The sequence below is a fragment of the Molossus molossus genome, unplaced genomic scaffold, assembly GCF_014108415.1.
Source record: "Molossus molossus isolate mMolMol1 unplaced genomic scaffold, mMolMol1.p scaffold_m16_p_10, whole genome shotgun sequence".
In the NCBI taxonomy this organism is placed as follows: Eukaryota; Metazoa; Chordata; class Mammalia; order Chiroptera; family Molossidae; genus Molossus; species Molossus molossus.
The window spans coordinates 16,685,025-16,705,315 of record NW_023425345.1 but is presented as its reverse complement, the minus strand read 5'-3'; the positions used below and the strand labels follow the sequence as shown (position 1 = coordinate 16,705,315).

The following is a 20,291-nucleotide window of genomic DNA, read 5'->3' as shown; positions in this document are numbered from 1 at the left end:
GCCGGGGCGGAGCGCGCGCGGCGGCGGCCACCCAGAGTGGGGCTCCGGCTGTGTTTATCCGCATGCCCGGGCGCGCCGTCGACTGGGCGGGCTCCGCGGGTTTTGACTGCTCCGCGGTCCAAAGGCAAAGAAGGGGCGGTGTCCAGTGGATGCGGATGCTTTATTCCTGGGCAGAACGGCTGAGGGAGCCGAAGGTGAGGGAGGGGTCTGGGCCGCCAGCTCCCCGGGAGGACTTGAAGTAGCCACGGCAGCGTCCCGAGTGGCACCGGGCCCCCAGGGTGCCGCTGCGGCCTGAGGGAAGGAGCGACAGTCGGACTGGCTCTTCTTTCTTTGTGTATGTGGTGGGGTCCACTTCCAGGGCGGGTCTCGCGCCAGGCCTCCCCTCGGCACTGTGCTGTCGGCCCGCAGACGTGACGCCTCCCTCCCGGCCGGTCGGAGGTCCCTGGGCGTCTGCAGGTGGCGGGAGCCCAGTCGAGGCACCTGGGAGACCCGGACTTACCGGGGGCGCAGCCCCGAGCCCTGCCTTCCCTTTAAGTCCCTCTTCCCTCCCCTCCCAAATTTGGTTTCCAAGTCTGACCCCGCAGGGCTGGTCTTTCCGGTGAGATCTCGGTGCGAAGGTTTGGGGTAAGTTGGCACCTGGCTTTTCTCCCCGCGCCGATTCTTTGGAGGTTCAGTACCGATTTCAGGGATCGGCATTCTGGGACAAGGTACTTCCTTACCAGGAAGAGAAATGATCTAAAGAGGAAGTGCTCAACTATTAACGGTTTTGCTGGACCTTATTGCTCTTCTTTAGAAAGAAAAATAGAGTTTACATCTAAGAAGACTTTTGCTTTTCATTTTGATGTGGCTGCAAAAGCTGGAACCCTGAGAGTTTGTTCCGGGTTATTTAAATTTGTGCACTTGAAAGTTCACGTATTTTTATTTTTGTTACTCCTCACCGAGGATATTGATTTTTAGACAGAGTGGAAGGAAGGGAGGGAGAGAGAGAGAGAGGGGGAGAGGGAGAGAAACATCGATGTGACGGACTGGTTACCTCCTGCAGGACATCATGGTCTGGGGGGGATCCTGCAACCCAGGTAGGTGCCCTTGACAGGGAATCAAACTCCGACCTCCGCCAACCTCTAACCGCTGAGCCAAACCAGCCAGGGAAACATTTACATGTTTTTTAATAGGGCTAGGTAAAGTTGGAAATTAGTTTCAGATTGTCATAGTGTCTATTTGCTAGGCAATTGGACATAACTTAAAAAATTCATTTTTATTTTGTCAAAAATTTTTTATTAGTTAAAATTAAGGGATCTTTTACGTTTAAATTGAGATAATAAAAACGTCATTAACATCTTAAAAATTGGATAGCAGTGATTCTAATCATAACATTTCCTTTTATCATTTTAATTCCAGGCCTGTGTGTTTTATGAACCTTGACAAGCATAGGCAAATACTCTACTTCCCTTTGTTTGCAAGTGCCACCTTTATTTATTTTTAAAAATATTTTTCTTTATTGATTTTAGAGGAAGAAGGAGAGAGAGATAGAAACATCAATGAGAGAGAGAGAACATTGATTGGCCTCCTCCTGCATGTTGCCCACTGGGGGTTTGGCCCACAACCTGGGCATGTGCCCTGACCACGGGAATTGAACCGGCGATCTCTTGGTGCATGGGTCGACTCTCAACCAGTGAAGCACACCAGCCGTGTGAAGTGCCACTTTGGCACTCAAAAAACATATAGTCATTATTGAAGCTTAATGATTATTGCTCTTTTTCTGTGCTATTTAAATCACTTGGGCTTATTTCTGTTTTTGCACTTAGACATTGCATTCTAATTATCTCTTTATTTTTCTTTCCCACTAGGTTGTGAATTTCATCAGGGGTATGATTTAATCTTCTCTGTAGCAGGGCTTGGCACATAGGAGAGGCTCAAATATTTATTGAGTGAATAAACTAATACACACATTTAGACACTCATTGTAATGCATTGGATGGAATTCTGTTTCTGTTTTAAAAACTTGCATACAGCCTCCGCCTGTTTGGCTCAGTGGTTAGAGCTTCTGCCTGTGGACCAAAGAATCACAGGTTCGATTCTGGTCAAGGGCATGCACCTTGGTTGTGGTTCCGTACACGGCCCTGGTTGGGGTTGAGTGGAAGGCAACCAGTCAGTGTGTCTCTCTCACACCTCTCCCCCCAACCCCTACTCTTTCTGAAGATAAATTGAAAAATATCCTCAGGTGAAGATTAAAAAAACAACAAAAAAAACTTGCACACATTCTGATCTGGGTTCTATACCCATGGAAAAATTTGTATTAAAATATTTGAAATAAAGTCAGTAGAAACTTAAGAGTATTATACTGTAAAGAAGATGATTCTTTCTTTGTGGTCTCTTAACCCAAGAAATGACATCAGAGAGTATTTCCTGTTGCTTTGTTAGCAGCTCAGCTGAAACAGTGGAGTGAGCATATGAGAAATGTGTTTACCACGGAAGACGTAGAGCTGACACACACCTTGAGCAAGAACTAACATGCAATACCAACAATATTCTATTTGATCTTTTTTTTTTTTATTATTATTTTTTTTTATCCTCACCCGAGGATATTTTTCCATTTTTTATACAGATAGAGAGGGAGGGAGAGAGAGGAAGGGAGAGAGAGAGAGAAACATCGACGTGAAGGGACACATCGAGTGGCTGCCACCTGCACGACCAACCAGGGCCGGGGACAAACTGCAACCGAAGTACGTGCCCTTAGCGGGAACCGAACCCAGGTCTCTCCGGACCGCAGGCTGATGCTCTAACCGCTGAGCCAAACCGGCCAGGGCTCTATTTGATCTTTTATGTTGAATAAAGAAAATAAGTTTTAAACATGAGGACTTCAGTATGATATAAAATCTTAATTTATAAAGGAAATTTTTAATTGTAAAAGTGATATGTATTGAAAAAGATTAAGACAATATAGGACAGTACAAAAAAAGATGGGAGAAAAAACTCCAAAAGTCTTGCTTCTTAGGAGTAACCCAAACATTTTGTTGAACAAACTTTTAAAAGTTTGTTCACGATGTCAACACATATTTTGTGCTGGATATGGGATCATATTTCTAATTTTTTCAATCAATGTGTAATTAGCATCTTGCCATGCCAATACATGGAGATGTGTTTTATTTTAAATGGGTGTATAATGTTCCAGCTTATATACATATCTAACTTTTTTTTTTTTTATTTTTTATCCTCACCCAAGGACATTTTTCAATATTTTGTTCAGATAGAGTGGGAGGGAGAGAGAGAGAGAGAAACATCGACGTGAAATGGACACATAGAGTGGTTGCCACCCACACGACCCTACCAGGGCTGGGGACAAACTGCAACCGAGGTACATACCCTTAGCGGGAACCGAACCCGGGTCTCTCCGGACGCAGGCCGACGCTCTAACTGCTGAGCCAAACCGACCAGGGCCATACCTAACTTTTTAAAGCCATTCTCAGAATGGTGGGTGATTTGATTATTTTCCTCTTTTCTTTCTCACCTAAGTACTCTCTGTTAACTGTTTTTGTGGATATTTTTGCATACACATGCGAATATCTCCTTGGAGTAAATTCCTAGAAGTGACATTTCTGGGTTAAAGAGAATGCTTATTTTAAACACTTTTGTATGCTATATTACCTTCCAGAAGAGTTGCATCCATTTTGTACTCACCTCAAATATTGTATAAGAATACCATTTCCTCCCTGGCTAGTTTGGCTCAGCGTTTAGAGTGTCGGCCTGTGGTCCGTTTCACATCGATGTTTCTCTCTCTCTCTCTTCCTCTCTCTCCCTCCCACTCTGTCTGAACAAAAAAAATGGAAAAAGTGTCCTTGGGTGAGGATTAAAAAAAAAGGGAAAAAGAACCATTTCCTCACACCTTTGAAACCATTGGGTTTTGTCCATTAAAAAAAATCTTCACAAAATATAAAATCTTATTTTCTTTACATTTCTTCTTTGGGTTCAAATTAAGAGAGCTTTATTAGCCGCTCGGCAACCGTCCCATCCTACGCAGAGGAGAGGGCAGCCTTTACTTTCTTGATTACACATCTTTCATATCTTTGTTGGCCTGACATATATTTTGATGTTTCCCTATAGCTCATGGTTAACAGCTCAGAAAGAGAAAAAAATAAGGAAGAATGGATGCAAAAGCTCGAAATTATTTGCTTCAACACAGAGAAGCCTTGGAAAAGGACATCAAAACATCCTACGTAATGGACCACATGATTAGTGATGGAGTTTTAACACTATCGGAGGAGGAAAAAGTAAAAAATGAGGTAAAGACCGCTGAAGCAGTCTATACTTTCTTTAAAAATTTTATTTGTGCTTTTTTTTTTTTATCCTCACCCGAGGATATTTTTCCATTTTTTGTACAGATAGAGTGGGAGGGAGAGAGAGGAAGGGAGAGACAGACAGAAACATCGACGTGAAGGGACACATCAAGTGGCTGCCACCCGCACGACCAACCAGGGCCGGGGACAAACTGCAACCAAAGTACATGCCCTTAGCGGGAACTGAACCCAGGTCTCTCCAGACCGCAGGCCGACACTCTAACCGCTGAGCCAAACTGGCCAGGGCTCTTTAAAAATTTTAGTATTTCAGAACTTAACACTGGTCTCCACTAATTTATTGCAAACATATTCTTTATAGTACACTAAACTACTACATTTTATTTTTAGCCCACTCAACAGCGTCGAGCCGCTATGCTAATTAAAATGATACTTAAAAAGGATAATTATTCCTATATATCATTCTACAATGCTTTACTACATGAAGGATATAAAGATCTTGCTGTCCTTCTCCACGGTGGCCTTCCTGTCGTCTCTTCTTCCAATGGCAAAGATTCAGATGGTGGAATAACTTCTTATGGTTTGTATACATAATACTTGTACCTTCTATCACATTGCTATCACAATGGTTACATTGCTGCAGTTTTGTCTTATTATAGATGGAGTCTGCTGATCCGTTCACTGAAAAATACATGTGAAAAATTATGTTTTTTAATCTAAATATTTTTATTTGCATCTATATATATATATTTATTTTATCTTATTTTTTATTTTGCAGAGAGAGAAAGGGAGAGGGAGAGAGAGATAGAAACATTGATGAAAGAGAACATCAATTGGCCGCCTCTTGCATGCCCCCACTGGGGATTGGGCCCACAACCTGGGCATGTGCCCTGACCGGGAATCGAACTGGCAGCCTCTTGGTGCATGGGTCGACACTCAACCACTGAGCCACACTGGTTGGGCTGCGTCTATATTTTTATTTAAACTTTTTTTTTCTAATCTTCACCCGAGGATATTTTTCCATTGATTAAAAAAAAATTTTTTTCTTTATTGATTTTAGAGGAAGAGAGAAGGAGAGAGAGATGGAAACATCCATGAGAGAGAACATCGATTGGCCACCTCCTGCATGCCCCCCACTGGGGATTTGGCCCACAACCTGGGCATGTGTCGTGGCCAGGAATTGAACCTGCAACCTCTTGGTGCATGGGTTGACGCTTAACCACTGAGTCGCACCAGCTGGGCATCCATTGATTTTTAGATAGAGTGGGAGAGGGAGAGTGGAAGAGAGAGAGAGAGAGAGAGAGAAACATCGACAAGAGAGGGATCCATCTATTGGTGGCCTCCTGCACTGCCAGGGTTGGGGATTGAACCACAACTGAGGTATGTGCTCTTGACCGGAATCAAACCTGCAACTCTTTGGTTCACTGGCCGACGCTCTAACTGCTGAGCCAAACCGGCCAGGGCTTATTTGCATCCATAGTAACTCACATTTTGTTCTTGCCAGGGAATTATCTGCTCTGAGTTAAAAATAGATATGCTCTAATTTTTAGAGAGTATAAGACAATGTACAGGCCTTTATTTAAGTTCTCCAATTCTGTGTTTATTAAGTTTATGCATAGGAAAGAATAAGAATCTTTAGAAATCTAAGTTCTTGAAAGGAATTCCATATTCTTCCCTTTACACTCTCCTTCCCAGTCTTTAATGTGAGAGAAAGAGATTGGAGAGTAATAGAGAGATAGGGTAAGGGCAGATATAGAAGGAGATTTCTATTGTCTATAGTCATCTTGAAAGGTATGTTTGCTTTTGTTCTGGGTTTCTGAGAAATCAGAAAGCTGAAGTTAATATGCTAGCCACATTTTCTTCTCTTGGAAATTTTGAAGCTAAAGCCTCAACCTTATTCTCTTTGGTTATTATATTATTTGAGTAACCATTGTATTTATGCTTTTCTTGTTTTGGATTTCAGTAAGAACAGTCCTGTGTGAAGGAGGAGTGCCACAGAGGCCAGTTGTTTTTGTTACTAGGAAGAAGCTGGTGAATGCAATTCAGCAGAAGCTCTTCAAACTGAATGGTGAACCTGGATGGGTCACTGTATATGGAATGGCAGGTTGTGGAAAGTCTGTATTAGCTGCAGAAGCCATTCGTGATCATGTCTTCTTAGAAAGTAAGTTTTGATTACCATGTGTGGCAGGCTAAGGAAATAGCCTTATTTTTTATTTTTTCTCTTTTTATTGATTTTAGAGAGAGAGAAAGGGAGAGGAAGAGAGAGATAGAAACATCAATGAGATAGAACATCGATTGGCCACCTCCTGCATGCCCCCAACTGGAGATTTGGCCCACAACCTGGGCCTGTGCCCTGGCTGGAAATTGAACCTGTGACCTCTTGGTGCATGGGTTGATGCTCAACCACTCAGTCACACCAGCTGGGTTAAGGAGATATTCTTTAGGCATTGTATTAGTATCATGTTGCTGTTGTAAAAAATTACCAATAATTTGGTGGTTTAAAATAACACAAATTTATTATCTTATAGTTCTGGATGTCAGAAGTCCAAAATAAATCTCACTGGGTTAAAGTCAAGGTTTCAGCAGGTCTGAGTTCCTTTTGGAGGCTCTAGGGAGAATTGTTTTCCTTGTATTTTCAGCTTCTAGAGGTGGCCTGATTCCTGATTCATGGTCCCTTCCTCTATTTTCAAAGCTGGCAGTGCATAGCATTTAAAAATCTTTCTCTTCTTTCTCTTTGATCTTTGCTTCTGTCATCATAACTTCTTCTCTGTCTCTGACCTTGCCTCCCTCTTATAAGGACCTCACAAGGATAATCTGGGATAATCTCATTTTAAAATCTTTAATTTAATTGCATCTGCAAAGTCACTTTTGTCCTAGAAGATAACATTTACAAATTCTGTGGAATGGGCTGTGGATATTTTTGAGGGGGCTATTATTCTGCCTACCATAGGTATGATTAAATTTGAAATTTATTTTTGACCTAACCTGTCATACATAAATTCATGTATTATCAGATGGTACTTATTTTCACTGGTGTGAAGCTAATTCCCTTGTATCTTAACAATAAGGGATTATAGAGTTGAAAAAAGGATTTGGAAAGATTATATTTCTGCCTTTCAAACAGTACTGGATTTAAACTTTCCTGTCAGTTGAGTGTCTATTTTGGTGTAGAGTGCTGTAGGGAAGGAGATTCTTGGAAACTCACTTTCATTAATGAACTGCCCCAGTGGGTGATTCTCCCATGAATTTGACATCCTGTGTTAAACTTAATTTCATTTCTTTTTTTTACTTTTTTAAAATTCTCACCTGAGGACATTTTTGCATTCATCTTCAGATAGAGCAGGAGGGAGAGAGGGAGGAAGAGGGAAAGAGAAACATCGATGTGAGAGAGACACATGACTGGCTGCCACCCACACGACCCCAACTGGGGCCAGGGACAAACTGCAACAGAGGTATGTGCCCGTAGCGGGGGCCGAACCTGGGTCTCTCTGGACCGCAGGCTGATGCTCTAACCACTGAGCCAAAACGGCCAGGGCTCCATTTCTTTTGTTTTTTTGTTTGAGAGAGAGGAAGGGAGAGATAGAAATATTGATGTGAGAGAGAGACATCTCTCTGCTGCCTTCTGAACGCCCCCTACTGGGGATCGAGCCCACAACCTCGGCATGTGCCCTGACCAGGAATTGAACTGGGACCTCTCAGTCCATGGGATGATGCTCAATCCACTGAGCCGCATTGACTTGGCTTAATTCCATTTCTGTAATTAATTTTACCAGTTTCTTATCTTTAAAAATAAAAATCTTTAGTAACTTATCTATTTTATGGTAAGCTGCTAGGAAAAAAAATTGGGAGTTGGTTATAGCAACTGATAGGTTTTTGTAGGTGGGCTTTATAGAGTTGTTTGATATCTGGTGACTAACTTTTCTTGCTTCAGGTATTCATGTATTTGGTAAATGTTTGAGATCTTACTGTGGTGCTTGGCACTGTTTTGGGCATTGGGGATCCAAAAAGAAGGCACAGTCTGAGGAATTCACTTACATTCTAGTAGGGGAGACAGACATGTAAACAAATTACGATATATATAATGAACTGAACAGTAGACACAAGTGTAAGGTACCAAGTTAGAACAAAGGAAGGAAGATGGACAGGGAAAGAGGATGGACAGGGTAGACTGATTGAGATGACATTTTAGCTAGAGTTTGGAGGAAGAATAGAAGTTTACCAGGCAGACTAGGTAGGGAAGGGGGAGTAGGGAAGGTAGGAAGGGTATTGGGTAGTTACTGGAGTGGGGAAGGTTGTATTTACAGAAGAGGGTTTAGGACATTTGGCAGGTGTACTTCTGACCTGAATGAGTCTGGTAGGTTCTCAGAATATTTGTCAGGAATAGTTATATAGCTCCTTCAGCCTTTGGTTGTCTTTATTCATGAGTGAGTTCTAGGGGAATTGAAGGACAGTTTCTAATTTCTAGTTGTTAGTAACTTTTAAACTTATAATACATTAGGAATCTTTATGATGAGATGACAGAATGAATGAAATAAATATTAAACTTCTAAGAGATTTGGAAATGTGGAGGCTAAGGCACATCTGTTGTATACATGTGGCTTTACTTATACTTCAAGCCATTGTCAGCAGTGTTGATCTTACTCTTATTGGAGTATACACAACTCCTAAAGCCTGGTTTTTCTTCTTTGTCATTATAGAGAAGATTGCTGGGACTCAGCTCAATGCAAATCTCAGGGCCAAGGATGATATTTATTTATTTATTTATTTTTACCCCTAATGCAATGTTGATCAAGGATATTTCAGGATGAAATCAGATTAAGTTCCTTTAGTATGAAGAAATGGATTTTTCTTTCGATATGATGAATTTCCTATAAAATATATGTATTTAATAGTGTACCCCTCAAATCAGTTGAAATCACATAATTATTGAGGTGAATTTTCTTTTCTTTTTTTTTGTTTTTTATCCTCACCTGAGGACATTTTTCCATTTTTTGTTCAGGTAGAGTGGGAGGGAGAGAGAGGAACAGAGAGAGAGAGAAACATCGATGTGAAAGGAACACATCGAATGGCTGCCACCCACACAACCGACCAGGGCTGGGGACAAACTGCAACCGAGGTACGCACCCTTAGCGGAAACCGAACCCGGGTCTCTCAGGACCGCAGGCCGACACTCTAACCGCTGAACCAAACCGGCCAGGGCTGAATTTTCAATTTTAGTAGTTAAAATTGACCAACAACTTATGGAATTAATTGCCCAGGAATCATATTGTATAAATTGTGCTCTTGGAATAGATTTTAACTATTTTGTTTTGATAAAATATCAACAGTAGTAGCAATTTTCCAATGTATAGTGAGCTTAATTCATATGCCTTGTGCTTTGGTGCAATCTCAAGTACAGAGGATTGAGTTGACTGTGTTTTTTAGTTCACAGTCCTTATATAAACCTGTTGAAGATTTAGCTTCTTGCTATGTATATTTCCTTAGAAAAATTTTCCATTCTCGTTTCCCTTCCCCTCCTCTAAAGAACATACTCCTGTGTGTCTCCTCTGCACAACTATAATACTACTTCATTTCCAACACCACATGTGTGAGTTTTCCACACACCCCGCAATTCTTCAACACCAGCTGTGTGTCTACAATTTAAACTCTATTCTGACACTGTCTAGAGATAGCACCATATCTCAGTGGTTAAGGGTTCAGTCCCATGAGACTTCCACCCCACCTTTATTTTTTACTTTTATTTTTTGGTTAATCCTCATTTGAGGATATTTTTTCTTAGATAGAGTGGGAAGGAAAAAGAGAGAGAGAGAAACATCGATGTGAGAGAGGCACATTGATCAGCTGCCTCCCTCATGACCCCGGCCAACTAGGGGGCCAGGGATTGAACCTGCAACCAAGATACGTGCCCTTGACTGGAAAGCCCAAGACTCTTTGGTCCGAGGGCCCACACTTTAACTGCTGAGCCAAACTAGCCAGGACAACATCCCTCCGCCTTAGATGCCAGTTACAATTCTAGATCGTTGCCTGTGCTTCTGACCAGAGGTTCCCTCTCCTTGGGTTTGATTACTTTGCCAGAGCAGCTCATAGAACTCAGGGAAATGTTTTGCTTACTAGATCACTGGTTTATTATAAAATAATATAACTCGAACAGCCAGATGCAAAGAGGTGTATAACGACAAAATATGTGGGAAGGGTGTGGAGTTTCCATGCCTCTCTGGTTGTGCTGCTCTCCCCACACCTCCTTGTGTCCACCAACCCAGAAATTCTCTGGACCCCACCCTTTTGGGTTTTTAATGGAGGCTTCATTGCATAGTCGTGATTGATTAAATCATTGGCCTTTGAGAATCAAACTCATTCTCTAGCCTCTCTCCCCCTGAGTTTTTTTTTTTTTATCCTCACCCAGGACATTTTTCTATTTTTTTTGTTCAGGTAGAGTGGGAGGGAGAGAGAGGAAGAGAGAGAGAGAGAGAAACATCGACATGAAAGGGACATATCGAGTGGCTGCCACCCGCACGACCAGCCAGGGCCGGGGACAAACTGCAACCTCCCCCTGAGTTTTTAAAGAGTGGAAGCTTTCTCCAGAGGCTGCCTACCTATTTGGTTCTGTCCTTCCCAAGATTTCCTTGATGCTATTAGATTATTAATTGCTACCAGGATAAACCTAATATGAAAGTAGGATGGGATTAATTTTCTGTTAATAAAGGCAATTTTTCTCTGATTAAGTTTCTCTGAATGAATTATAGAAATCATTCAAGGCTAAATTGCTCCCTCTTGTGCCCATAGTTAAGATGTTTAGATTCTTTCTGAAATGTGTCATTTTGTGATGGTAGGAGTTTTGCAGATCAGTAGGTCATATCGTCAGTCTTTATTTTTAAAGCAAGTAGTGTTTTACTGTTTTCTTGCACATGTTTATAATGCTCTCATTTATTGGTTTTAAATTTAGAAGAGAAAGACCTTTGATGTAGGTAATAGGTACTTAAATTTAATCTAAAGAGTTTATTGGTTAGCTATAGCAGGATACTTTCTTTGCCTTGTCTTTAATCTGGGGATGATTTAAAAATTTGTTTTAAATAGAAAGCACAAATTAAAAAAAAAGAACCATAGGAGCAACAGGTAGTTTAAAACTTTGCTTTAAATATGACAGTAGTAATATTTTTATTTAAAAAGAAGATAAAATTTTTTTCTCTTGCCTTTCTCCCCTTTCTCCTAAATTCTTCACCAGAGATAATCATGGTTAACAGTTCAGAGTGAATTGTTCCAAACTTTTTCCTGTGTGCATTTACAAACATGTTCACTCACAGAACTCAGCTATACCACTAGATGGAGCCAAAGAGTGAAACAGAAATCCCCCATTTACTGCTTGTTGACTTGCACTGAAGAAAGCTGAAGGGAACTTCAGGAAGCTATCAGGAGTAAAGCATAGGACTTGTCTTTTTTCTTCTAAGACACTGGCACTGATCATCAAACCATGCTTCCATAGAGCTGTCTTTACCTCAGTTATCACCTCACTGAGTTGTCTGTCTCCTGGTCATTTCTTCTCTTCCAGATTCTCATGCAGTTACTCCTCAGTACTCTGCCGAGTTCCGATCTAGGTCCTCTCCCCTCACTCCCAAGCCTTCTGCCCTACTCTTTAAGTTTTCCTCCTCTGTGATCAGGAAACTCCTCTGTATCATCACTTCTTAGAATGTGTACCTTTTTGTCTTATTTGAAACTGGGCAGTTCCCTGAGGATACCACCTTCTCCATACTCTTCTTCACTGGTATGACAACTTCTTTTTCCTTAATATCCCACATACTTCAGCATCAGGAAATGGGTAGATGTTTTTCTAGCTCTCTGTTGCCTCATTCAGACTATTAATACTCCTTCTCCAGTTAAATTCTTTGTCCTTTGAGGTTCATTTCTCTAATCTTTCCCAGTTATGTTATTGCCCTTTCATTAATTGATGATTGGAGTTCTTAATTAGAAATTTATATCTCTGTGGATGAGTCATCCAAAATCTTGGCCTCTGCCTTCCTTATCTTCGGTGACATTTTCTTCACTCCCCTTTAGCCATATACTTCCCTGGACCCTGGCCTAGATTTTTATTGCCCATCATTCAGTTGCTTTAGCACATATTCTTGGCTCTTGGGTTCTCTCCTTATCTTGGGTGAAAGCTGATTCCTTCTTTATGCTAGGAGCTGGAGTAGGTAGTCCTTACTCCCTGTTGCTCTTCCAGATCATTACTTTCTTTTTGCTGGAGAAAACACCAAACTGAATTTCAGTTTAAATTCATGATCATAAACTTTGGCAGTTTTACCGGGTTTATTTAGTGGATGTATAACCATTGCATTGGGGTTTGTTGGATGTAATCAGAAAACAACTTGATTCTTTTCCCTCATTGCTGATTTAAAACTCCTCTCTGGGACTGATTCTTTTAATGGCCTTGTCCAGGTTCAGAGTCCCCAAGTCACTTCAAGTTTTAAAAACAGCCTCATTTTAATAATTAAATATCAAGTCCTATGTAATACTTCAAACTTCATTTTTATATTAGGTTCTCCCCTTCCTCACTTGGGCCTGCCTCCAGCTTTGGAAACATGCAGGGGAAGAGGAGGTTCAGGTGGACATTGCAGGTGGTTTCCAGCTGTTTGCCGTTGCAAACAGTGCTCCCGCGAGTGTCCGTGTGATGGAAGAATAGTTCAGAAGTTGAGCACTGATGCTGGAATTTTGAAATTCCATCTCTGCTTTGTTAGTTGTGTAACCTTAGACAAGTTACTCAACCTTTTATACTTCAGTGTCCTCATCTGTAAAGTAGGGGGTAATAATAGTGTCTGCTTGATAGTCTGCTGTGAGGATTAAATATAGATTAATATGTAGAACTATTACAGCCCTGGCTGGTTTGGCTCAGCGGTTAGAGCGTCGGCCTGCGGTCCGGAGAGACCCGGGTTCGGTTCCCGCTAAGGGCACGTACTTCGGTTGCAGTTTGTCCCCGGCCCTGGTTGGTCGTGCGGGTGGCAGCCACTCGATGTGTCCCTTCACATTGATGTTTCTCTCTCTCTCTCTCCCTTCCTCTCTCTCCCTCCCACTCTATCTATACAAAAAATGGAAAAATATCCTCGGGTGAGGATAAAAAAATATATATATATGTAGAACTATTACAGTAATGCTCAAAAATATATCATAGATACATCTTTGTGCATATATACAAGTATTTCTTTTGGATGATTAGGTTTTTAAAGTAGTGATTTAGTTTTGTACTTAGTTATTTCTGAATACCAGTAAATAAATTGCTCTTTGATATGATATAACTCATTTATCTTTGTATCTATTTTTTGCTTTTTCTTATACTTTTATGGTCATATAATATAAATTTTTATGATTAATGCCACTGGTATGATCTAATGGTACTGTCCCCATATTTTTTATATCTATGGGGAACTATAGTCTATGAAGGATTAAGATTTATGGCTCCTAATAATATCTAGGTAAAAATATATACTTTAAGAAATACTATGGCTTGCCCTGGCCGGTTTAGCTCGGCGGTTAGAGCTTAGGCCTGCGGTCCAGAGAGACCCGGGTTCGGTTCCTGCCAAAGGCACGTATCTCGGTTGCAGTTTGTCCCCGGCCCTGGTGGGGGTTGTGTGGGTGGCAGCCAGTCGATGGGTCTCTCGCATCGATGTTTCTCTCTCTCTTTCTTTCTCCCTCTTTCCCTCCTGCTCTATTTGAAATGCAAAAATGTCCTCAGGTAAGGATAACAACAACAACAACAAAAGAAATACTATGGCTTAATTAACAATAATGGTGATAACAGTTGACAGTAACAATAATAATAATGTCTACTCTTTTTTTATTATCCTCACCTGAGGACATTTTCCCATTTTTTTTGTTCAGACAGAGTGGGAAGGAGAGAGAGGAAGAGAGAGAGAGAGAGAAACATCGACCTGAAAGGGACACATTGAGTGACTGCCACCCGCACGACCAACCAGGGCCAGGGACAAACTGCAACCAAGGTACACGCCCTTAGCAGGAACCTAACCCTGGTCTCTCTGGACCATAGGCTGACACTCTAACCACTGAACCAAACTGGCCAGGGCAATAATGTCCATTCTTATATAATGCTTAGTAGTTCAAAGCATACTATCTGTAAGGTACTCTAAGATCCGTATCATTAAGAAAGTCTGTTATAACCCTTTACAGTTAACATTGCAAATTCACATATTTTATACCATTAATTTCTCAGAGGAACTCTGAAATAAGTAGGGTAAACAGTCTTATTTCAGTATAATAAATGAGACTGAGGGTAAGTGATTTGCCAGAGACTGCATAGTAAGCATTAGAGCCAGACTTGAACCAAGCTTCTTACTTTAAGTCTCTATATGAGAACCATAATGAGTGAGTTACACGTTTTTAGACATCAGTGGTTCTGTCAGAGCTCATTTTGCCCCCCAGCTGACATTTGGCAATATTTAGAGACACTTGTTTGTCATAACTGGGGAGCGGGAATGCTCCTAGCATCTAGTGGATAGAAGCCAGGCTGTTAAACATCCTGCAATGAGCAGGGTGGTCTCTCACAGCAATGAACTGTCTGGTCCAGAATGTCTAGAGTGCTTAGGATGAGAAATTGTGCTGTACAATGGTGATTGATGACATAGGACAAGTGAACTTCTCTGTACCGCAGGCCGACGCTCCAACCGCTGAGCCAAACCGGCCAGGGCACAAGTGAACTTCTGTTTGGTAAGAAGTTACTGAGTGAAAGCAGATTTACTCCAAACTTCAGTTTCTCTCTATCTTCAACTTTTCTTAGATTCAGGCTGTAAAAGCTCAGTAATACCCTACACGTAAAATTTACACCCTTAATCAAAAGAAGTGAAGATGTGATGAGATAGAAGATGGGAACACATCTGCTTATGAGTGAACTCTTTGAAACAAGGACTCCTGATCAAAGGCCTTAAGTTGATTATTTTTTTCCTCACCAGGTTGCTTCCCAGGTGGTGTGCATTGGGTTTCAGTTGGGAAACAAGACAAATCTGGGCTTCTGATGAAACTGCAGAATCTTTGTACACGGTTGGATCAGGATGAGACTTTCTCCCAGAGGCTTCCACTTAATATTGAAGAGGCTAAAGACCGTCTCCGCATTCTGATGCTGCGCAAACACCCACGGTACAGATGATCAAATTTAGTTGGTGTATGAAGTCCCACTGAGACTTAACTACTGACATCTTGAGAGCATTATAACCCTTCCCTTACTGTTTGGTAGAGAGTCTAAGAAAGAAACATTGCTTTCCTGCTGTTCTGTCTCTTGTGTTTAAAAAAGGAAGTGATTTCCACTGGCCTAATTCCTTGCTTCCTACCTACCACATCATCTTTTTTTTTTTTTATCCTCACCCGAGGACATTTTTCCATTTTTTGTTCAGATAGAGTGGGGAGGGAGAGAGAGAGAGAGAGAAACATCGACGTAAAAGGGACACATTGAGTTGCTGCCACCTGCACGGACCCAACCAGGGCTGGGGACAAACTGCAACCGAGGTACATGCCCTTAGTGGGAACCGAACCCGGGTCTCTCTGGACCGCAGGCCGATGCTCTACCGCTGAGCCAAACCGTCCAGGGCCTACCACATCATCTCTTATGAAAACCTGCCATTGTAGGCTTTCAAGAAATATTTCTTTTCTTTTTTTTAAATCCTCACCTGAGGATATTTTGCCATTTATTTTCAGACAGAGTGGGAGAGGGAGAGAGAGAGAAACATCGATGTGAGAAAGACACATAGACTGGTTGCTTCCTGCACAACCCCGGCCAGGGCCAGGGACCGAACTGCAACCAAGGTACATGCCCTTGACTGGAATTGAACCTGAGACTCTTCAGTCCGTGGGCCGACACTCTAACCGCTGAGCCAAACCAGCCAGGGCAAGAAATATTTCTTAAGTGAGTGAGTGGTCTTTGCTAGAAAATGCAAGCTTCTTACCTTGAATCCATTGTTTCTAATGGGTTAACATAGGACAAGAGACAGAATAAATGTAGGCAACTGGTAAAAGACTGAGTCAGGGAGGATTTTTTAACTTAATGGGACCCCTGTATCATATTGTCTTAGTTTTTGGGTATACGTGTAATTCTTCTATTTCCATGTCCTTTAAGTTTATTTTATTTATTCATTTCAATAATTTATTAATCCATTTAACAAATACCAATATAATTATGTGCCAGGCACTGTTACTAGCTTAGTATTCCACAATTTTCACTAAGCCAGAAGGGAGACAGCAGCTCAGTTGCTGTTTGTGTGGAGGGTATAACTGGAGATTCAGTCAATAGTTTGATTTCCATAATCTAGTGCCAATCCTTTCATTTGGTCATTTAAGTAGCATTGAGGGTTGTGCCTGGGTCAGTGCTGCAAGTACAAAGATGAATAAATCCTTGGGATTGGAACAGTAAAGGTGAGAATTAGGTGCTGGCATGACACACCTGATGATGTGGTACACTGTCGTATCTAATCGTTGCTAAGTACAGCAGTGTCTCAAATTGGTAAGGGAATTAATATCAGAATATTAGGTGAGAGGGGTAATTTTTGGAAAAAGCCTCTTCTAGATGATAATAATGGATACTCACTACGGAGGGAAGCTCCCTTTTCTCTATTTTTTTCTCCTCCAGATTCCTCCATCATTTTCCCTTCCCCTTGATAGTCATTGGTATCCATTTTCCTGGAGGAAATTTAGACCACTAACCATCCCACCCCCTTTGGATTTTCGCTCAGACTTCTCTCTAATCGTGCTTCCTTTATTTGCAAAATAAAAGTAATTTCTGTTTAGGAAAATATTGTAACAACTCTCAGATGTACCAGACCATGGCTTATAACGCCGTTTTGTTTCACTCTCAGCATCAGTTTGGTTTATGCTTTTGCAATTTTCCAACCTGTGTATGTACCTAGAGTCTTTTTTGTAATGTCCAGGAGTAGTGGGCCATTCAGATAAAAATGTTAGTGTGTAATTATGCTATTAGGTTTTAGTTGCATTTTTTCTTATTTGTTGTGGTGAGTTTAGAAAAGTTTTTGGAGAGGCCAGGTAGGAATTGGCACAGAGGTTCTTTGTCATTATGAATTTATTGGATGGAAAATACCCCACTAGTGTACCCAGTGAAAAGTAATCTTACTAGTGCATTCTTTTAGGTTGAAACATATGAAATTGCTAGTTTCGTATATAAAAAAATGGATAAGAATCATCATTGTTCTGTGATTCATTCTAATGCTAACCTGAGCCCAGTTCTCATTTGGTTTTGGTGCTTAAAGACTGAATCGGAAAAATCCCATTACATCGATAGTTCTTCTTAGGCACTAGGTAGCTGATTTCTAATACTTACAGCCCTTTTTATTAGAGGTCCCTTAACTTTAGCATCAATTTCAGGTGGGAAGAAGGTGAAGGTTCAAAATTTTTTTCTTATTTTGATCAATGTACAGGGTAGGCAGAAATAGGTTTATGGTTATTCGTATGGAAAATAATACCTTAATTAATAAATAATAATACAAGAATAAACTTTCACTTACTCACAATTATAAACCTACTTTTGCTCCACCTGTGTGTTGTGAAAGGATATAGCAAAGAAAAGAGGAAGAACTATGAGACATCTATTTTTTCCTTTTTTGTTTTATAAATTTAAAATGGTGGCACTCTTTTTTTTTTAAAGGAAACTTAAAATAAATGTCATGAGTGACTCAATACAGTTCTTTTAATTAGGTCTCTGTTGATCTTGGATGATATCTGGGATCCTTGGGTGTTAAAAGCTTTTGATAATCAGTGTCAGATTCTTCTTACAACCAGAGACAAGAGTGTTACAGATTCAGTAATGGGTAAGGATTATTAATTTACTTTTTCGTACCTTTATGTTTTAATTGAATTACATTTAAATACGTGGCATACCAAATTACTTATTATATCTTGTGATTTTGCAGGTCCTAAACATGTAGTCCCTGTGGAGAGTGGCTTAGGAAAAGAAAAAGGACTTGAAATTTTATCCCTTTTTGTTAATATGAAGAAATCAGATTTGCCAGAACAAGCTCATAGTATTATAAAAGAATGTAAAGGTAGAGTTATTTATTTTGTGTATGGGGGGTGGTTATAGAGATATTAATTTACCCTGTTGTATAAATTAAGTTAATGAATGTGACAATTTAGCACATGAACATCCAAAACTTTAGTAGAAGATTTAGTATTTTACGTTCTTCTCTGATACATACCCTAAATGTGTAATGATGTCTTGGTATTCATTCATTCATTAAAATAATATTAAATGAACACCCACAGTATGTTAACATGAGGACATGACCTCTGCTCTCAAAGAATACAAAATATAATGAGAGATTTTATTTTTTTTGGTTGGGATTTTATAAAAATAATCATTTGATAAGTAAAAACTGTGTTTTTCTTCTTCTTCTTTTTTTTTTGGTTAATCCTCACCTGAGGATATTTTTCCTATTGATTTTTAGAGAGAGTAGAAGGGAGGTAGGGAGGGGGAGAGAGAGAGAGGCACACACATCGATTGGTTGCCTCCAAATGCCCTCGATTGGAGCCTGGGATTGAACCTGCAATCCACATACATGCCCTTGACCAGGAATCGAACCTGAGATTCTTAGGTGCTGGGGCCAAGGCTCTAACCATGGAGCCTCACTGGTCAGGCCTGTTTTTTCCTTCTTAATTTGCATTTTTTACTAGTGAAGTTAAACTTTTTACTTGCTTATTGAATTTTTGCATTTTATTTATTATTATTAATTTTTTCTTTATTGACTTTAGAGAGAGAGGAAGGGAGAGGGAGAGAGAGATAGAAACATTGATGAGAGAGAACATCCACTGGCTGCCTCCTGCATGACCCCCACAGAGGATTGGGTCTACAACCTGGTCATGTGCCCTGACATCTTGGTGCATGGGTTGACACTCAACCACTGATCCACACTGGCTGGGTGAAGTTTTGCATTTTAAGAAATGATACTTGACTCACTTTTTTTTTGGTGTGTGTGATATAAATATTTTTAATTGACTTTTAGGTACTCTGTTGAAGCTTTTAGCCCTTTTTTGTCTTTTTTCAAATATTTTCCCCATTTTTTTTGTCTGCCTTTTAATTTCATTTGTAGTCCCTTTGAAATACAGAAATTTAAATAGAAAAAAATTCTCATCCAAAGATCTATTAGCACTTAAGATTACTTTTTCTTTTTTTTTTTTTATCCTCACCTGAGGACATTCTTCCATTCTTTTGTTCAGACAGAGTGGGAGGGAGAGAGAGGAAGTGAGAGAGAGAGAAACATCTACATGAAAGGGACACATCGGGGACAAACTGCAACCGAGGTACGTGCCCTTATCGGGAACCGAACCTGGGTCTCTCTGGACCGCAGGCCGACGCTCTAACCACTGAGCCAAACCAGCCAGGGCTAAGATTACTTTTTCTATTGTTAATGCATGGAATACCTTTTTGTTTTTTTGGCCATCAAATAGATACTTGGTTTTGAGTTAATTTACTTTTTAAAAAATCTTACATTTAGCTCTGCCCTGTTTGGCTCAGCGGTTAAAGCGTCGGCCTATGGTCCAGAGAGACCTGGGTTCGGTTCCTGCTACGGACACGTACTTTGGTTGCAGTTTGTCCGTGGCCCTGATTGGGTCGTGTGGGAGGCAGCCACTTGATGTGTCCCTTTCACGTCAATGTTTCTCTCTCTCTCTCTCTCTCTCTCTTCCTCTCTCTCTCTCCCACTCTAGCTGAACAAAAAAATGGAAAAATGTTCTCCGGTGAGGATTAAAAAAAAAAAGAAATGTTACATGTAGAAAAATTTTTATAAAGCTGAGGCATATCCATTGTGAAACTATAAAGAAAAAATAGAAACTATTCATAATCTGATAATTATTAGTATCATGAGAGTATTTCTTCCAATCTTTAAAGGACATATAAAAGTTTGGAAAAAGCCCGACTGGTGTAGCTCAGTGGTTGAACATTGACCCATGCACTAAGATGTCGCCGGTTTGATTCCCTGTCTGGGCACATGCCCAGATTGT

General features: G+C 40.6%; 1 protein-coding gene across 5 annotated transcripts in view; it reads left to right on the top strand.

Annotated features, from left to right (window-relative positions):
* The first annotated feature begins 42 nt into the window (after positions 1 to 42).
* APAF1 (apoptotic peptidase activating factor 1) overlaps positions 43 to 20,291 on the top strand; it is a 90,088-nt gene continuing 69,839 nt past the window's right edge. For 4 of the 5 annotated variants that reach the window (XR_004958248.1, XR_004958249.1, XM_036250661.1 and 1 more), the window contains exons 1-7: positions 43 to 194; positions 4,102 to 4,280; positions 4,683 to 4,872; positions 6,256 to 6,453; positions 15,245 to 15,428; positions 17,991 to 18,103; positions 18,206 to 18,337. Coding sequence is in view for 3 of the 5 variants with exons in the window: in XM_036250661.1 (XP_036106554.1) it covers positions 4,143 to 4,280; positions 4,683 to 4,872; positions 6,256 to 6,453; positions 15,245 to 15,428; positions 17,991 to 18,103; positions 18,206 to 18,337 (955 nt within the window). In the remaining 2 variants the exon portion in view is untranslated. Of the gene's footprint in view, positions 195 to 310; positions 335 to 4,101; positions 4,281 to 4,682; positions 4,873 to 6,255; positions 6,454 to 15,244; positions 15,429 to 17,990; positions 18,104 to 18,205; positions 18,338 to 20,291 lie in introns of those variants that run through there. The other variant, XM_036250662.1, reaches the window with a different exon arrangement.